This window comes from Cetorhinus maximus, chromosome 17 (assembly GCF_964194155.1).
Source record: "Cetorhinus maximus chromosome 17, sCetMax3.hap1.1, whole genome shotgun sequence".
NCBI lineage: Eukaryota > Metazoa > Chordata > Chondrichthyes > Lamniformes > Cetorhinidae > Cetorhinus > Cetorhinus maximus.
The window spans coordinates 64,326,826-64,347,434 of NC_135895.1; the positions used below are offsets into that span (position 1 = coordinate 64,326,826).

The 20,609-nt window shown below is 41.5% G+C and overlaps 1 protein-coding gene across 2 annotated transcripts in view; it reads right to left on the bottom strand.

Annotated features, from left to right (window-relative positions):
- Positions 1-20,609, bottom strand: part of pde4dip (phosphodiesterase 4D interacting protein) — a 545,686-nt gene that overhangs the window by 72,265 nt on the left and 452,812 nt on the right. For both annotated transcript variants that reach the window (XM_078561344.1, XM_078561345.1), the window contains 3 exons: positions 17,579-18,107; positions 14,059-14,294; positions 11,947-11,998 (listed from right to left, as the gene is read on the bottom strand). In XM_078561344.1, coding sequence (XP_078417470.1) covers positions 11,947-11,998; positions 14,059-14,294; positions 17,579-18,107 — 817 coding nt within the window. The remainder of the gene's footprint in view (positions 1-11,946; positions 11,999-14,058; positions 14,295-17,578; positions 18,108-20,609) is intronic.

Consider the following 20,609-nt stretch of genomic DNA (forward strand, 5'->3'; position numbering starts at 1 on the left):
CATCTGCAATTTTCATCTCACTCCATCTTGTAAATAAGAGAGTGTGGGATAAATGGGTAGTGGGATGTGAGAATGAGGATTAGGTATGAAAATACTGTTGTCAATGGTTTCAGCCCAGTGTTTGCCATGGCCTCAGGAATGGCCAGCATTATCTCTTGCATGGGGTTTAGAACATGCAGGTGCGTCTGTTCCTTTCTGGTTAGCTCCTGCTGCCTTCACACCTTGACCTGCAATGGAGAAGGAAGTGTGTCACTAAGTGTCATGCAATTTGTTTGGCTCATGTGACTTGGTTGAATAACTGGCAGTGTGTGTAACTTGTGAGATGTGGGTGTGAAGCTGGTAACTGTACTAAGTGTGCAGTGAAGCATCTGAATGTTAGTTATGTGACCTGCTTGATAAATATTGTTGGTAGAGTGATAGGGTGTGGTGATCTGAGCAGTGGCTGAGGCTACAGGTACCATTGGTAGGATATGGCAAAGACGCATTCACTGACCTTGGACTGCTCTAGCCAATGAACAGCACAGTGATTGTTGGCTGGATGCAGAGATTGTTCAAATGAGCAGGCAGCATGCCGCCTACACTGCAATCAGTAGATGTGGTTAATCATGCATCGTGATGCTGCATTCTCTTTCACAGACTATCAAATTCAGCCCCCACCCCCCCCACAACCCCCAGGTATCCCATTAAAATTAGTCCCACAGAGGACAGGGTTACAAAATCCTATTAAAAAATCGTAAGCCAATATTTTGCAAGCACCCAGATAAAATCACATCACACCCACCCTGTGTCATTGTCACTTTGGAAATATGACCACTTCTGAGTCAGATGGGAATATAGGGAAAATCAAGTCTGTGAGCTCCTCTTTAAAATGCCTCATGAGGTCACTGCGGGTTTCTCTCATCTTTACATGCTTATTCACAAAGTTGATTTAGACATTTGCTCAGTCTCGGTTCTTCAAACTTCACAGGTCTGATGTGCCGGGAGACATTGCTCATTGGTGAATTTCCATTAATGAGGAATCAGCCTTTATCAGTTCTCTTGGCTAAAAAAGTTTATTTTTTCCTTATGCCTCTATGAAATACATTGTGACAAATGGGGAGTTTAATACACACATTTATTTATGAGCCATGATTTGCTGTACCAGCTCATCTATATAGCAGGGAGTTTAATAAACACATTTATTTATGGGCCATGATTTGCTGTACCTGCTCATCTAACACTGTCATTTGTTGGACTTGTCCTTTCATGTTTACATGTTTAATTTCTTTGTGTGGCAGTTTGCTGAAAGCGAGAGCTGACAATGTCACAGCGAGGAAAACAAGGCATCTGGGACCTGGCTGAACAGGGGAAACAGCAATGTATCTTCTTAACCAATCAGATTGAAGGATTGTGAAATTGACAGCACAGGGGCTGAGAAGGAAGTGTAAATTAGGCCAGGGTTTTCTGGTCCCACCAGAGGCGGGCATCATCATGGGCAGGATGGGGAAATTTGAGAGCAGCCAAAAAGACTTTTGGCCGCTCTCCAAATTTTCCTGTCCTGCCCGCAACAATGCCTGCCGCTGGTGGGACTGGAAAGTTCCACCCTTAGTCTGCATAAACTCAATGTCAAATCAGGTAGAGAAAGAGACAGAAAGAGAAAGAAATATTGGACCGAGAGGAAAAGAGAAAAAGGCAATGTAAAAGGAAAATGTTTCATTTTACATTCAAAATGTTTTAAATCTCCAATAACAATTAAAACCTGAAGGAAATTAAACTCCACACATGTAATTGTCAATTTTCAGTGCCGGAGTGGTTCTATGCCAGTAATTAACATTTATTGCATTATTGAAAGGGCACTTAGACTAAAAAGAGTAAGATAAATAAATCTTATATTCCTGTGGTGAGTTTAGTCTTTAGTTTCAGTGTGCGGTAGATACTGCGCAAATAGAATAACTTCACACAATTCAATGCATTCCAATAGTGAGCCAAACAGTGAGATGTTGTTTTCAAAAAGCTAATGGCAAAGTGGTGCAACCACGACAGCAACTTTTGGATATTTGAGTTTATCGATGCATCTGCTCCTTACCCAATGTTGTTGTGTCAATTGCGCACTATGTGAGTGCCATTAGCACAGTGAATTCTGGCCCAATGTGTAAAACATCCAGTAACCTGTAGTGAAGAGGTACTCTGAGTTACAAATTGCCACGAGTTGCTGAATGATTTGTGCTGTTCCATTGTTGCGAAAATGGCAGGTTGACCTCAACTTCTCCATGAGTTTCAAGTTTGCTACATTTGGATACTAATAGCCAATTAAACTTGCTGCCAAAATTTAGGGCTAATACTTATCAGTGCAAGTGTTACTGGGTGATATGTAGCTGCTGAATGCCACTGTGTTATTGCTTTATGGACTTTAACATTTTGGCTTATCCGTTTATTTCCACCCCAGTAGGCAGTGACCATATGTTGAGGCACTGGATCTAGGCCGATGGCACATGGACCAATTTGAATATTCTCATGACAAGTTTACAGGATGCAGCCATATCTTTAGTGGATATGCCTTGCCATCCAGGGTCCATCTATGAAGGCGTTTGAGTGGAGTGGAGAGCTGAGGCACCTGGGGCTGTCTCAGGATGTTTGAGTCATGACAGTTTCCCAAGAACCTTGCATACACCTGGAGGATCCCTACATGGCAATGGCAGACAATTTGAACACTGAACAAGTAGAACCTCTTCCTGTTTACGAATTAGCCTGGCTGAGGGAGCCTTGATGGCCACATACTTAGTCTATAACCCCTTGGACCTGAGGGCCTCGAATCCAGTCACCCTCTTCACCTGATCGGTACGAAGCCTAATGTATTGCTCTGTCCTCTAGAACTAGGCATCTGTCACCTGCTTAATGCAGTGATGGGCCGCTGACTGGGAGATCCCATAAATGTCTCCATATAATCCCTGAAGCTAGCCTATTATCAAAAGCTGGGTACCACTGTCACCGATAATGCCTAATACACACCTTAACACACCTGACTGGCATGCTGCATGGTCAATCACCAGCTATCTTGACAGACACAGTCTTCAGAAACACTGGGTGCTCCAACATCTCCATGAAGCTAAGCCTATACATCCTTTGAGGTGGGCAACACCTTCTTTAAACATTAGCTTGCCTTATTGCCGCTACACTCGCTCCTTGTTGGCATTCCATTTCAGCCTCATGCCATTGGTGCTCCTCTACGCGATGCTGCCCTACTTCTTTTGGCTGATGCAGTCTCTCACTCCCATGTCCTCACTGGAAGAGTCAAATTTTGATATCAGAGCACGCATTTAGCTTTAGAGCCTTTGCTAGGCATTGGTTCTGACCCACCTTGTGTTGCCTATACTCAATGCAAGGGCTTGGGAGATGGCCTTCCACTAACAGCCCTCTGCTTTGGCCTTACACTCTGCAATTCCTTTAAACATCCCAGCCTTCGATTCCCTGACCTGAACCTGCTTGCTTGCAAATGCAGCAGAACTAAATGGCTGTTAGGTTTAGCCAACACTCAGCTGCTGCTGAGCTCTCACCTCCTTTGAGTAGGAGTGCTACTAATGATCCATGAAATTGTGGGTGCCATGGAAAATGGTAAATATCGATGTAAAATCATGTTTAGTTGGCTGCTTAACAGGCCTGTTCGGTCCAGATCCAGCTCCCCAACAGTCCTTTTTTTTTGCTGGTGGCAGGAAGACATCGGGAACCCACTCCAATGCGCTACCCCCAACTGTCACCAATTTTACAGACACACTATCACCCCAGCCCCCAAGCCGCTCACCATGGGGCCAATAAAATTCTGACCGAAATGTGACACTCTGTTTAGGAGTCGGTTACTCAACCATGTCAACAACTACCACCTGTGCATACAGTTCTCACTTTTTAATTTTAGAAATGAAAGACTACAATGTAATTATCGAATGAATATATTCAATAGTGTTGAAAGAGCCACTTGTTGTAATAAAAAAATGGTGGGTTTGACATTCATTGAGGATGACATCAACAGGCCTTCTTCTTTGGACCTATCCTGTACTCGTCTGACAAAAAAAATGGTTGCTTGAAGGAATGGGTGATCAGCACCATGGAACTATATATCAGAAGTTAAAGCCCATCAATCTTAGGGTTCACAAGATAATTCACAAGCCCACCAGAGTTTCGTGCTGTTGATCGATGATGATTCCTAAATCCACTTCACAGCCTTACAAGTTTGCTACTCCTGTTAAAATATTTATTCAGATGCAAAAATGACCAAAAGTACATTCTCATTGATATTCCATAACAGGAAAAGAAAGTGAATGCAACTCTATTGAAAAATTATTGCTGAGATCCAGCAGTGAAAGAGTTAAAGTAATGATTGTTCATCAGAGGTCTTGCCTATAAGCACTTGAACTAGCACTTCAAGTCTCTCTGCAGCTTAGTAGGTGCACAGCTGCTGAGTGCTTCAGCACAGGCTCACTGCACCGTATTACAGAACGCTGGGAGGCACGTGTCACCGATGGCACGGTCCTGACAGATGGAGCCATGTGCTGAGATCGGATGTTGCTTGTAATCCACTTTAATTCATCACTTCCCCCCACTGCTATGAGCTCTGAAAGAAATTTTCTGTGTTCAGCCATGGTTAGCATTCCCAGCACAATTCATGCTAGCAGAACATCAACCAGTTTTATGTGCTGCTTTAATAATATAACTTCAGGTCAGCAGCCATTCTCAAACTCCATACAATTCTCTCCCCACCTCAAGGATGCTGAGACCAAGTATAGTGGCCAAGGTTTTACAGGATGGCAGTGGTCCTGTCCATGGGCCGGAAAGTTGAGGGCATCCCTGCCTTGGCTGTTTCTAGGAGCCCCAACAGAATTCTGTGCCCATCAGGGAATTAATTGTCAGGGCCCCTGTCCATTTAATGGAGAGGTCCCACCCCCAAGAGCTGCCAGCCAATCGGAGGGCAGCTCTTCAGTCTCAGCAGCGCCACCAGGAGCAGTCGCCACTGCTGGGAAAGCAGCAGGCCTGGTGCAACATCATGGGAGGCAACGGACATACCATTTCTACCTTCCCTTTTTACAGCCCCTCAACCCACTTCCTGAGGTCACGTAAAATCCAGGCCAGTGACTCATTTGCCTGCTGGCTGAGGTCAGTTAACTCAGCACTGATGATGATGAATCAAATCTGGGAACTTCCTGGTCTGAATAGTTCTGTTCCACATTAGGTAGAATATTTAATACTGAGCCACAAATACATTGAAAACAACATAAAATGAAGCTGAGTGTCCTCAGCAGCTTAGTAGGTATATGCACTGTTTGGTGTATACTGAGCTACATGCACCCAGAATATTTCAGTTTCAATTCTTGAGTTGTGTTAAGTTAGTCCATCTTAGTTGTGGCAGTGGTGGTGATGTTTTGGTATCACTGGCCTAAAAAGGGGGTCTGTTATAGAGTTGATCTTCAGACAACTTTTCTTAGTGGCAACATTTAACTTTATTTACAAGACAGCAGCAACAACTACGCATGTGCATCAAACTTCATTACTAAAGAAGTACTCTCCTGTAGAAGTTCCCCACGCTGTTAACTCATTGGTTTACACAAATCACGTGATCTTACAACACAGGATTATTCTTAAAGCTACAGTCCTATGTTTCCTCAAACTATAATTACTACAGGGTCTCAGTATCACTGACCTAAAAAGGGGGAAAAAGTAAAAATCACCAGGGTTTCTACTCCTTGATTGCTGTCTGGTAGCTCCTAAACTGTACATAATGTAAGGACAGAACTAGGATCAACTGTAATGTTCCTGGCAGTGAATGACCCTTCTTGGGTCATTAAATGAAAATGACAGCTTGCAGGAAGAGTGGCCAAAACCATGTGGTTATGCTTCAGAAAGAGTGAAGTCAAGTGCTGAGCTACAGAGATGTATAAGATTTGCAACAAAAATAAATTATGTCTTCATTAAATGCATGAAGTGTTGCTACGCGGTTTGATCTGCTGTTCTGTTCACTCCCAAACTCAAACACAGAGGCCATATCAAAACGGATTGTATAACTTCCCTGGAATGCCTTGGATGACTCACAGCAGTGCTGACGGAAGCATAATAGGGAGCCACTGAACCTTTCTGTATTGGTTAGCACTTAGCCCAAGGAAGTCAAGGGCTCTGGGTGGAACATAAAACACCTTCACGTGAAAATAAATTAACAGGACCCTTTGAGTTCTTATCTCCAACACGGAGGCAAAAACTGGCAAAAGCTTCACCCACCAACTTGATTAAATGGTTGGCAAATCAATCAGAATAGCCAGCTGGCCTGTCTACACAAATCAGATTTGAAAGCAAAATTCAATGCTTTTGCCAACCATCCCTTCTGCTCCCTCAACAATGCCAACTCAATTGTTGCACCAATGAAAATTCAATTCATCACATGCCCAGGTCAAGAGTCAACCAATAGAAAATAGGACAGCTCAGAACTTTCCGGAAGTGCTGAAGCTGAATGAAAGTTCAAATTTTACTTTGAGGTCTTTAAAGAGAAATTTATAATTGCTAGTATGCTTGCAGTACCCAAATCTCCAACAGGATTTGGTAGAATTTTCCAAAGGTTTTACCAAGTCTTAGAGCAAAATGACTTTTCTATTATACAGAATATATGCCCATATATAGATAATTTTACTTTGTTGAAAAAACAAGCAGTTAAATAGGCACCATCTGCACAATAAAGTATTCATTTTAAATTGAGAAACCTAGGTGGAAAGTCATGGTCCCTAGTGCAGAAATTGAAAAGATTAAGACAGATGAAAAGATTGTCTCTAGTTGCTCTGCATTAATGATATCAGAAAGATTCACTATGCTCACAATTTATAATAAAATCGTAAAGACATTCTCGAAGAATGTTTTATGGTTTCAACAGAGTTTGTGATTGGAGGAATTCTTCCTTCTGCAGGGAATCAATTTTATAACGTAACCCCCTGGGTTTAAAAGCACACAGGTTACTGGTGGGAAAGAAGACGGAAGGAGATCATTTGTTTCCAAACAGGCTTCGCAATGATATAAATGACAAAGGAAATATGCAACTTATGTGCAATGGCATCTTAATGGTGACAATAAAAACAGAAAATGCTGGAAATACTCAACAGCATTTGTAGAGAGAGTTGATAATGTTTTCAGTTCTTGAGAAGGCATAATAGAGAGCAACTATATTAGGTTCAGAAAATATTAGTGAAATTCTTTCCCGTAGGGTCTTAAATGACACCTACAAATTCCATTATTTCCATTTTCGCAATGCATGTCTATATTATTGAAAAATTAAGTAAATGTCACCTTTGAGTTGGCTGATTGATAGTTGCTGTCGCTTTTTTGAAAACTCTACATATTTCTGCCCTCCATATTTCAGTATACTCCCACAGACGAGAGTTAAGCTGTATGCCTGAGAGAGAATTAATTTGCCCTAATATCTTGGTTATGTCGTAGCATGCTTTGGATAACAAGTCAATTTTGTATTAGATTACTCTGTTTTCAAAACTTAAATTCTGTAATGATGTGGTGCATTGACAGAAAAGAAAAATTGCTAGCTTCTTCATGTCAAGGAGAATTTAGAGCAACCACCTAGTGTCAGAGTTAATGCCTGATCTGGCTCATCAATAATTTAATTTTAAACATGGATGTTTGGGTGACTATCTGCACGTTGAATATGACATCAGTTGATTACTGTAGCAGCTGGCAACATCCTCTTGATGTGAAGAAACTAACAAGTTCGCATTTCCAATTTAATATCCATTTGTAAACTGATCAGGACAACTCTGCTCTTGATTAAATATGCCACACTTTCAAGTACCCCTCAGCCATGTCCCTAAATTCCATACAATTTTTAAAGTCCTAGATACCTGCTCAAGTATGATAAAATGCACAGTAATTTATTCAAGTTCTAACAGCAGCTTTACAAATGTTAATGTTTTGAATAGAATGCTCTACTGTCTCCAGAGTTCAAAGGATATGTAAGGTTTATTCAAACAACTTGTCTGGATCTTTTGTTTTTCTCCCAGGATTAGGAAACGATTTGCATTTTTTGCAGTTGGAAGTAGCTCACTCATCGCTTAAGAAGTCAGCACAATGACAGGTGCTCTCTGATTAGTCGATTTTCAGATCGCAAATTAATATTGGGAGACAATTTTTGTCAGTTTTAGCTTGGTTATACAGTTTTAAGACCTGAATCTCAAGAGCTAATCATGGAATTATACAGCACAGAAGGTGGTCATTTGGCCCACTGTGTTTGTGCCGACTGTTTGAAGAGCTTTGAAAGAGCTATCCGATGAACCCCATTATCCTGCTCTTCTCCCGTAGTCCAGAAAATTTCTTCTCTTCTAGTATTTATCCAGGTCCCTTTTGAATCTGCTTCATCATTCTTTCAGACCATGCATTTCAGATTGTAACAACATGCTGCATACAATAATTTCCCCTCATCTCTCTCCCCAACTCCTTTCCCTTTCCCATCCGCTGCCTTTTTTTGGCCAATTATCTTGATTTCATGTCCTCTGGATAGTGACCCAAATAATAATTCAATTTTTGGTCTAACCTAATTTGCATAATTTACAATTCCAGGGTAATCTCAAGTGAGCCTTGGGATGACATTATTGGTAGGAGAGGAAAACCATGTAAATCACATTTTAAAAAATGAAATTGACTTAGCCCTGTTTTTGGGCCCAAAATAGGCCATGTGGTCATAGCGTGCACCAGCAGCAAAGATTCAAAGCTCCTTCCAAATTGTGCCTTGGGCCTAATTAACATATTTCCAATGGATTTTGAGTGCCAGTTTAGCATCCAGAGACAGCTCGCCGGTTTCAGGATGTGACCAATTTGGGCCAGCCAGCTTGCCAGCAGCAGCCTTCAAGTGTGTCTTTGGAGGACAGCGTGAGGGGAAGTTAGGACAGCCCTGACTGTGCCTGCACTAGGTGGGTGCGGAGCCCAGGGCAAATCACACTTTGTGCGCACTTTTAGACAAACTACCACTGATAACTGGGCCTCTGAGCATGTGTGCAAAAAGGAGCACCAGCAGTCTCCCAGCTACTGAACACTCAGTTACAACCACATATTGCACTATTGACTGCGATAACCGTGTCACACGTAAAACTGCACCTTAATTCCAAGGCTGAGCTCAATTGTTAGCTCTCCTTTTGTTAAGGAGAAATCCATAATCTCTATGGGATTCTGTTATAACATTTTTACTAACACACTCGACACCCCAACCGGAGAAAACTTTAAAGCCAGCGTTTTCCAGCCCCTCACCCCAGCGGGATCTTTCGCTCCTGCCAATGTGAATGGAGAGTTCTGTGACTCGCTGGCCCTGCTGCGGGGGAACCTGCCGCAGGGGTGGGTGGGGTCGGGAAAGTTCCAGTCTAAACGGAGTTCCGCTTTAAATAAAAGAAATTATAAACACGATGCAATAAATGTCCATCTTCCAACGTTAAGCAAATGTTAGTTGTAAATGTGTACTGGAAGAAAAATAAAATAAGAAACAGAGGGTTTCAGTTGCCCAGGGCTGAAAATAAACACGGCAAGTCAGTGACTTACCTAGCAAGTCGGGTGCTATGTACTATATGCTGGTTTTAAAGACATTAACTGGTTCAGAATAGTTCATCTTGCCCCTCTACGGGGAATGAGACTTGGAATAAAAGCTGCTCTGCCGCTGTCGCCGAGGTTCAGCACTGCCATCTCCAATGGTGACTGACGGTGCTGAGCCTGCACCGTGCTTCCAGTCACCCGACCCTCTGCCTTGGCAGGGGTTTATCCCAGTTCATATGTTTTAATCTGTTGTCTCTTCTACCCTTTTGAGTTTTGGAGAGGGGATACCTGCTTTGTTTATTTGTTTATATCCACTAGTAAACACTCATTTTGAGCTTAAAGTGCGAGAGACAGCGAATCAGCTGGTATGTACTACAGGCTGTATTACATCTGACACCATGTCGTCCAAGTGCAGGGCCCCCAAAGCGCGGGGCCCAGGGCTGTCGCCCTGATTCGCTGTACCCTAGGGATGGCTTTGGGCGCAGTAGTGCTGTAGACAAAGGAGGAACAATCCTACTAGCCTCAGAGATCAATTTCAATATTTTATGTGGATGATATATATTCTATATGATGATGATACCACACCCTCATTCACTGTCCCCTGGTGACACTGTATTCTAATAATACTGTATCTGTTGAAGCTGTATCCTCATGGCACTGTGAGAACGATCATGTACCCAGATGGTACTATACCTGGATGAAACCATAACCTCGTGACACTGTCATCCCTGATGATGCTATACCTGGCAATGCCTTACTATGATGATAATGTAACCTGGTGATACTAATTTATTTCATTTAGTCTGTTACTGTGTGCTGTGTCTTTAACTGAATGAAGTGAGGATTTTTAACTAACGTTACGCTATCTGTTCATAGCACAGCACCTGCTCCCTTGTCCCAGTCAAGTCTGTTTCATTTACCTTTGGGCATATGCCTAAAACGTTAATGCTGCATTGGAATTGATTCCACCTTCAGGCAAAGGCTGGAAAAAGGTGCAAGACACAACAAACATACCAGAAATAGAGGGTAACCAAAAGGGCTGCTGAGAGTGAGGAACTTAAGATATAATAAATATCAATAAAAACTGAAGTACTGTAGAAATTAATTGGACTGACAACTGACAGATCTCCTGGACCTAATGACCTACATCCCACGGTTCTAGAAGGGGAGGCTGAAGAGATATGGGGTGCACTCATTGCAATCTTCCAAAATTCCCCAGATCCTAGAATGCCCCAGTGGATTGGAAGGTAGCAAAGGAGGGAGAGAGAAAACAGAACAATATTCCTTCATGTTTTCTTTATCTTTTCGTGTGATATAATTATTTATCACTTGGTTTCACTTTGGTCTCTACATCAATTTGTATTGTATCTCTTCCTTCAACATTGTTTCCTCTCTGTGGTCTTTCTCTCACATTCTCTTGGTCCAACTGGCTGTCTATATTCCCTTTTCTGTCTCATTAGTTTGTCTTCCTCCTCTTCTCCAGGTCTGCCTCACTCTTTCAGGATGATGTTCATCTGAAATGTAAAATCAGGTGGGTGGTGGACAGCCATGTGTGGCATGTACCCGAAGGAGTCAACAGGTGATCTGAACTGATATAGTGATCAGTTCACTTCTGGTGCAGAATGAGGATTGGGTGCTTTGTGCCAATCTGAGCAACACCCATCAACCCAATCCTTTGTTTCCCATTGCCATACATACTGCTATATTTCCTCTTACATTATATACCTGAGTTTCCTAACAAGCCTCCTGGAAAACTCCTTATCAAACACTTCCTGAAAATCCACATATTATTCCCTTTATTCATAAAAGGAGTGATTTCTTCAAAAGTTTTGATGCATTCTAAAAAGGGTCGACCATGTACATTAGTCCTGAAATTCCAAGCAGTGAGTTGCACTGGATTTACACCAGTAGATCAAGGATTACTGCTGCTGACACTCTACAAAGGTGAATCCAACAAAATTTGGAGAATATGCAATGCCAGCCCTCTGTGCATGAGAGACAAAGGTTGAGCCACCATCCATGTCAATGCACACCCAAACTTCCCCCCCATTTACACTCTGCAGTTGTAGTCAAATAATGTGTCACTATCATCAGAAAATTAAGCACAATACACTGGTGTTTCAGGTTAAAAGGTGTTTTAAGCATCCAATAATTTCTTACAAATATAGGCACCGACATGACAGCATGGGAAAATGCAGTATGATCGCTTAATGGGGTTGTCTCAAATTCATTCTTCTACAATTCTGAAAAAAGCAGCAACCCATTGGATTAACAATTTTGTTAGGTGATAATAGAATTTCAGACCAAATATTAAGCAGTTGTACCTTGGTATCACATCAAATTACTGATGGTGTTTGTTCAAATCTCTGACTTGAAATTCCACAGTAAGTGAATGGCTTAGTGTCAATGCCTTACCTGACAACAAGCAGCTCTTGGTCTCCTTTGTCACTGATGTCCAAAGGGTCTCCTGTGAAGCCACAAAAAGATCACAGTACAACACTAGAAAAGTGAATGAAATGGTTTTCAATTTCAGGACAATCTCTGTTATCCTGCATGCTCCAAGAACGGAAGGTGCCGGTAACAAAACATGCTGGTTAACTGAGATGTGAGTCCACGTTTTCTTCCAATGAGAAAGCTCCAGGATGATCACATGGATTTTGAGGTCTCAAGAGGTGCGGGGGAGCATGAATAGAGTGAGCAGCGCTGAGGGAACATGGTGCTGCAGAGCAGTGGGAGGCTGAGACCAGAGCGAGGGCAGGCCACCAATAACTATTACCAGTGAGTTTGACATTAATAAACAGACCTGACAGACCTGAGCCCAGAATTCCAGTTAATAGAGATTTCAGGTTAGTAGAGTGCTGGACAACAGAAATTGTATTGTAGTAGTTAAGCAACATGCAACAAAGTGGACAATCACAAATGGAAGAACAGGAACTTTTCATTTAGCAAGAAAGGAGGTTATATGTGAGACATCCTTGACTTAGGGGTAGCACTCTAGATCTGAGTCAGCAAGTTGTGGGTTCAAGAACCACTCCAGAGACTTGAGCACATAATCTAGGCTGACAATTCAGTAAAGTACTTAGGGAATCCTGAGCTCTTGGTGGTGCCATCTCTTTCAAGAAATTGATGTCCTTTCAGGTAGATATTAAAAATTCCAAGAGCAGGAAAATTCTCCCCATGTCCTGGCCAGTTTTTATCCTTCAATCAATCACCAGGTCATCAGATTGTTTATTAATTACATTGTTGTTTATGAGATCCTGCCACATTTATCTACATTACAATAGTGGTTACACCACAAGTGTACATTATTGGCTGTGAAAATGCTATGGAACACTATGAGATCATGAAATGTGCTATATAAATTGTTATGAAAGTATAATAATTTTCATAATATTTTTCTGGTTTATTGTAAAGTAGGTTTATGGGTGAGAGTGTAGTTGGGTCTGAGTGTGATTTAATTACGTTTGGAGTCAGGTAGACTGCAAGTTTGGAATTATCAAATGAAGCTAGGTGTAGAAATGTGCTTGAAATGCTAATGAGTAAACATGGATGCTGGCTTAGCATGTAAGGTGTGAAGGGAATTTGCATTTTAGGTAAATGAAGGGATTGTTTGGATTTCAGAGGGATGTTAGTCTGTTTACAACTAGCCAGATAAGCAAGGCTAAGGAGTCTGTTTATTTTTCCCCAAAGGTTACTGACAATATTGGCAACATGAAAGTTTTTATATTATGAGAAAGATACAGGTTCAAAGACATATGGAGCAATAGAATTTGCATATTAAAGAGAGGGGAACATATATAAAGGAGAGTGAAAGGCTATGTAAGGAGATGGCCATACAAGATCTAACAGGAGTGTGTGAAACAGCTTTCAAGAAGCCTCCGACCATTTGTGCATCAGTCTGCTATGTGAAGTAATTGAAGTTGTGGAAGCCATTTGGAATTCCACTGTCAAGTGGGTACTGTGTAAACTTGCTGGTTTTGTTTTAAATCTACAGTCTATTTTGGACTGTTGCCTTAAAGAGGGTGTGTAACTGAGAGTCAGGTCAATTAGGAATTTTAGGATTTGTTATATAGTAATTGTAATCTTAGGTATGTGCTTGAAATCTTTTATTTTGCTAATAAATATTTTAACTTAATTTTTTAAATTTCCAAAGGTCTTGGTGGACTTATTACTTCTGAATTCAGTGTATACATCTTCTCGTAAAAAATACAAATTGCAGAACCGTTGTGGATTTGGTTCGCCTGGCATACATCAACTGCCATGTCACAACAAAATACAATTTATTTCTTCTTTCTCTATTGCCAACCTGACAGAGATTGGTCAATGCTGCACAGAACAGGGACAGGAGTTTGGGCCTTTTTATTTCATAACTCAGTGACTAGACCACGCAATACACTTACTCATTCAGTCTTTGGGAGAGTCCTCACTAATTTTTTGACAGAAATAGGCATGGCCATTATGTATTGCTGTACTGTACAACAATATAATAGAACAATACCAGTTCAAGAGAAGTAAAAACCAACTTACGACCAGTTAGTTTATGAGTGATCCTCTCCGCCAATTGACTCCCCTGTGCCAGCTGATCTCGGAAGCTCTGCCCCATATAGTAATCAATATCATTTGCTCTGAGCAACTCCTCGAAGGACTTGGTGGTATCTCCCAGATGTTGTTTCAGAATGTGGCAGATACCCCTGCCCTCACGCATCTTCTGACGGAGGTGGGAGAGCTCCCGCGCCTGGGCCTGGATTAAGCAGTCGTATTTCCTGGAATGCAAAACAGGATCATTGAATGAAGACAAAAGGAAAAAGGATGGGAAGGAAAGTAAGGTAAATATGGTGCAATAGATTGTTGGCTATAGGTTCAAACCTATTCAAAGACTTCAGGACATAAATCTAGACTGACACTTCAGTGCAGTGCTGGGAGTGTGCTGTAATGTTGGAGGTGCCATATTCTGAATGAGACTTTAAACAAAGTCTTTGTCTGTTCAGGTGGACACCAAAGATCTCATAACAAAATTCAAATAATGGGAAGATTTCTTCCAGTATACTGGATGGCATTCCTCTCTTAACTAATATCACCAGAAACAGAGTCACTTGTCATTCAACTCAATACTTTTTATGGGATCTTGTTGTGTGAAAAATTGTTGGCAACACTGTCTTGAAAGTATTGTGCTTTGAGATGTGTAACAGAGCTAAGACCCCACACTATATTAGGATGTGTCACTGCAGCAGATCACAGCCCTGAATTACTTATGGGCATATTGAACTTTTAAAGGAAGATGTGTTTTAAAAAAAAAGACATACAAGCAAAAGCTGACTGAGAATGTAAAGTAAGCACTTGCTGTAAAATTCCCATGTGGATTATACTTGACCGAATAACCCAGAGAGAACATGGAACATCATGCTTAAAAAGGTGTTAGGGCCTACTTCAGACAGAGATACTTGAAAAGAAGAGATGCAATGTAAAAGACAACTTTAACCTCCTGTGGCTGTGGAGAAAATGGAGACTGATTACCATATCTCAACAGAAATCATATCTCGAGTAATCTCTCAGAATGTGGAAATGGTCTGAGTTGAAAGAAAGCAGATTCTGGGCAAAAGACATGTTTGTTTTTTCCCTTCCAGGAATAAACAAGAAAAGGGGTTATAAAACCAGCTGCAAACCTGATCTGTGTGTTCTAGCTCTGGTATGTGTGTGCTGTGAGGGATGCAGCAGAAGATCATCACCTAGACATCCCTAAAGCTTGCAGGCAAAAGTCTCTCTTCTCTCTCTGTTGTTGGAGACAAGTCAGCAAACCCATAGTCAAAAAGGAAATAGGACAACTCCTCCAGCTAACCTGCAGGACCAAGTGACTCCAAACCAACTGCTTAACTGCCCAAACTCAACTCTACCCAACTTAACTGCCACAACATTTTGCCATCTACTCCTCATGGACAAGCCAAAGACTGATTCGTATATGTTTTTTACCTTTTATTTTTGGACTGAACTTCTTGTTTCTGATCTGTGTGTACGTGGGTTGCATTTTTATTATTTTTTCTCGGGTTTGTAGTGACTAATAAATTTACTCTTTCTTTGACTCAAGAAAAAGCTTGGTTACATTGGCTCCTTATAAAACATAAATACATTTGGACAGTGAAAAAGTATCCACAAGGGAAGGGATCATTTTTAAATTAACCTTGTGGTGACCAACCCGAGGGGGTTGAATAAAGAAGGGGAGCCAGCTCATTCTTCCTCACCTGGGAGCATAACAAAATTGGGAGTTAACAATTTGGGGTATCATGTCTGGGATCATTATGGCTACTTCTTAAATTTTAAGACTGGACAATGACCTTTTAAAAAAATGACTGAAGCCATGTCTGGCTATGGCCTTCGGACAATCTAGCAGTATCAAAGAAACTTATGCATCGTTATCTCTGAAGAGGCGCAAATGACTGTGTGGACTGCAAAATGAATTAAACAAAGACCATCTACATTTCAGATGCCAGGCCTAGCCGCTGGAGTCTACTAGTTTGCTTGGACAAAGAGCCTTGCAATCTTCCTTTGTAAATCTTAATGGTTGGAATATTAACACTTTCAGGAACCCAGACAAAGGAATATACACATTTTGTTAAAGCCAAAGTGGAGGGCTGGGAGTCATGTGACAAAATCCCCTAGCTGGAGGAAGCTGTAACATTGCGTTGTGGACCAGCTAAGCTTAGTCTGCCATCTTCCATCTAGCAAGCAGCAGCTCAGGACAATGGCTTGGTCCAGGATTGAATGCCTGCTCCCCCCCACCCATCTACACTGTTGCTCACCTCTGTGAGGGTCTACATCATTGGACTTTGATTCTGGACTCTGGGCTCATGTGAAACAATAATTCTGTGCTCTGTGGTCTTTGACCTGTAAATCTTTCTCTATCCCTCTTTTATTGTATGAATGCACAGGGGGCTACATAGTGACTCCCCCCTCCCACGTTTTGAGTTTGTGTGAATAAACTAACTCTGAGTTTACCCTATCTCGAGTTTGCTGTGGGGTCATTAATAAAAATTGGATCACACCAAAACTGAGGGCTTGGGAAATATGCCACCACTTAGAAAAGGGGAAATCAAAATACCTTTCTGTTTACAGACGAGTGGTGAGGAGAAATCAAGGCTGTTTAAATTAACCCCCCTCCTGTCCATTACAGACGTTTTTGAGAATCATGTTAAAGCTTTTTTTTATTCTGATGCAATGTGTGTGAAAATCCCAAGGTCATATGCCAGTCTCAAATTATATTCACAGGCGAGTAATGTTTTAACCAGGCTTCCATTGCCCTATTGACAGAAGATTAAGGCATGTACTTAATAGATTGGGCAGAATATAATATAAGGAAATGTTTCAGCTTGGGTAACACATCAGCTCCCCTTTCCATCTGACCAGAGGCCAACTCTGGTTTCTATGCGGTGAGACTATTCTCTCCAGAGTTCAGAACACAATGCCATGATGAACAAGGGAAGGAAATGACAACTCAATCATGTATACTTTTTGCACTAAGTAGTCTAAACCCTACAGATCAGAAAGGTCTATAGACTTCATCCATTCATTTTGATTTTAATAGATGGAAAATAGTGAAAGGCAAAAACCATAATTCCCAATGAATGGCTGAATGGCCCGATGGCTGAATGCTGTACGAGTTTGTAAATGACCAATGGTGTGTATTGTGTTAGTCGACCTGTGTCATAGCAGCTCTGTATTGCGACAGCCTCAGTATTCCCAGGTTAGGAGATAGCAATTAGCCAGGTCTCATACTCAATTATCGCTATCCAATAACCATTGCTGAAAATACACTAACTAAGAAAGAACAAGATCAGGTTCAACAGTGATGGCTGTGATCTGTCAAAACAGCTGACTAAATGCTCTTAATTCAAGCTCACAAAGAAGAGGAACCACCAGGATGAGGTACTGGATAACTGTTGGTGAGTAAGGAACCACATCCAGCAGGCATAGTTGTCTTCAGGGGAAGAGTTAAATTGCATAGGGAGGGAAAAAAGGTTAACAGTTATATAAAATAATAATTTGGTATATTTACCCTGACCAGGAGATGCCTTTAGATGAAGGATCTGTCATTTTGGCACTCTTTAGCTGTGATTCTAGCGTGGTGACCCTGTGAATGAGCTTCTTTATTTCCGTGTTGGACTTTGTCGTTGCTTGGCAATGGTCACCTCCATCAGACTGCCAGACATCATCGTCATACAGCTCATCAAACTGTAATGCTTCAAATATGTCACCTAGAGCAACGTCATGTGGCCTCTCTAGACTGGAGGCATAATCACTGGTTGTGGAGAAGGAGCGGATACGAGACTGCAGGCTGCGGATGATCTTGTCTGATTCGGTCAGTTGTTCTTTGAGTTCGTTGACATGTTGCTGCAGCATGGCAATGTCATTAGATTTTCCACCATTTTTAAATGTGAGTCCCTTCCTGAGGCAGGACTTGATTGACAGTGGGAAAGAAAAGGCAGTGTTGGAGGTTGAGGAGCCTGGGTTCTCTAGGGAAGAATGTCGCTGGATCATATTCTCCTTGTAGCATGGGTACAGGTGTAAGTCAGCTTCACCGTATTCTGAATAAGGAAATAAAACATTGAATGGAATTATTTTTTTCCACTGCAAACCGATAATTTTGTTTTTGCTACTGAACAGAAATGTTATTCTTCTCCTACAATTTTCTCTCTTCTTGACTGCTGAGAGATAATCTTGGCCATCCTTCAGTATCTTTGCTCAAGGACCCATTTGTTTATGTATGCGACTCAACAGTAAAGCTGACAGGCTACTCGAACACAGAAGGCATCATATCTGAATTTAATCTTGGTAAAAACAGTAGCAAGTCTGAGGATTGGGAATATTTTAGAAACCAGCAAAGGACCACCAAAAAGCTGATAAAAAGGGAAAAAATGGAATATGAGAGTAAATGAGGCAGAAATATAAAACAAATTGTAAGAGCTTTATTAAGCCTTAAGTAGAAGACAAAAGTTCCATACCAGAAATAGATGATAACCTAGAGGCTAAAAAGAGTAAGGAAATTAGGAAAACTAATATCAGCAGAGATAAAGTATTGGAGAAATTTGAGGCACTAAAATCTGACAAATCCCTGGGACCTGATGACCTGCACCCTAGGGTTCTAAAACAGATAGCTGCAGAGATAATGGATGTGCTAGCTATGATTTTCCAAAATTCGTTAGATTCAGTAATGGTACCACTTGTTTGGAAGTTACCAAATGTTACACTACTTTTTAAGAAAGGAGGGACAGAGAAAGCAGTGAACAACAGGCCAGTTAGCCTAAAATTAGTTGTTGGGAAGTGCTGGGATCTTTTAGTACTAAAGTCTTAACAATGCACTTAGAAAAGCATAGTATGATTAGAACAAGTTGGCATGGTTCTACTAAAGGGAAATCCTGTTTGACAAATTTATTAGAGTTTTTTGAGGATGTAACTAGTAGGGTAGATAAAGGGGAACCAATAGATGTAGTATACCTGGATTGCCAAAAGCTATTTGATAAGGTGCCGCACAAAAGGCAAATGGCAAGATAAGGGCTCACGGAGTTGGAGGTAATATAATAGCATAGCTAGAGGATTGGTTAACAGGTAGAAAACAGAAAGTGGGCATAAATGGGGCTTTTTCAAGGTTGGCAGGCAGTGAATAGTGGAGTACTGCAAGGATCAATACTGGGGCCTCAGCTATTTACAAACTATATTAACGATTTAGATGAAGAGACAGAGTAATGTGTCTGATTATAAGAGTAAGTTTTCTGATTATACCATACCAGATGGAAAGGTAAGCTGTGGGGAGGACACAGAGTTTGCAAAGAGATATAGACAGATTAGGTGAGTGGGCAACAAAGTGGCAGATGGAGTATACAATAGGGAAATAAAGTTATTCACTTTGGTTGTATGAATGAAAAAACAGAATTTTTTTTAAAAGCTGAGAAACTTGTAAGTGTTCATGTTCAAAGAGTCTTGGGTGTGCTGGAACATGGAACGCAGAAAGTTAATATGCAGGTGCAGCAAGCAATTAGGAAGGCAAATGGCAGTTGGCCTTTATTGCAAGGAGATTGGAGTACATGAATAAAGAAGTCTGGCTACAGTTGTAAAGGGTTTTGGTGAAACCACATCTGGAGTACTGTGTGCAGTTTTGGTTCACTAAATTGGTCCCTGGGATGAGGGGGTTGATCTTTGAGAGAGAAATCTAAAACACAGAGGCACAGTCTCATGATTAGGGGCTGATCATTTAGAACCGAGATGAGGAGGAATTTCTTCACTCAAAGGGTTGTGAATCTTTGGAATTCTCTACCCCAGAGGATTTGGATGCTCCGTTGTTGAATACATTTAAGGCTCGGATAGACAGATTTTTGATCTCTCAGGGAATTAAGGGATATGGAGAGCAGGCAGGAAATATGGTTGAAGCCCAAAATCGGCCATGGTTGTATCGAATGGCGGAGCAGGCTCAATGGGCTGTGTGGTCTACTCCTGCTCCTATTTCTTATGTTCTTATGAGCCTAATCTTGTCCTTCTTCAATTCAACAGCCATCAAAAAGCATTTCGAGGCATATTCAGGCTCTATCACTGGAGTCTCAGTTTCCTAACTCTACATTTACTGTGTCAATACTTTTTTGTACCCAAACAGTCTTGCAAAATAAAAAATAGAAAATGCTCAGCAGGTCAGGCAGCATCTGTGGACAGAGAAACAAAGTTGACATTTCAAGTTAATGATCTTTCATGATGATCAGCGACATCTACCTTCAGGAAGTCCTCACTCAATGGCAATGCTGTGACATGGGAAGACAGCAGCCTTGCTATTTTCTGCCGGTAGCTGTTAAGACTCTTTCAATTCTCATGCAGCTCTGACAACCTGCTGTGAAGCAGGGTCTTGGTTGCCAGGGTCCTGACATAGCAGAAGGCCCGCAGAACACTGCCAAAATTGCCCCATGGTATGAACGTTGCCGATACTTAGTCATTCAACATGCTTAATTGGCATCCCACCATGGGGCCAGGTTTTGCTAGGTCTGGACCCAGCCCGCTCCAGGGAGAAGAGACCAGAGGTGGGAACTCGTCAACAAACCTGTCTG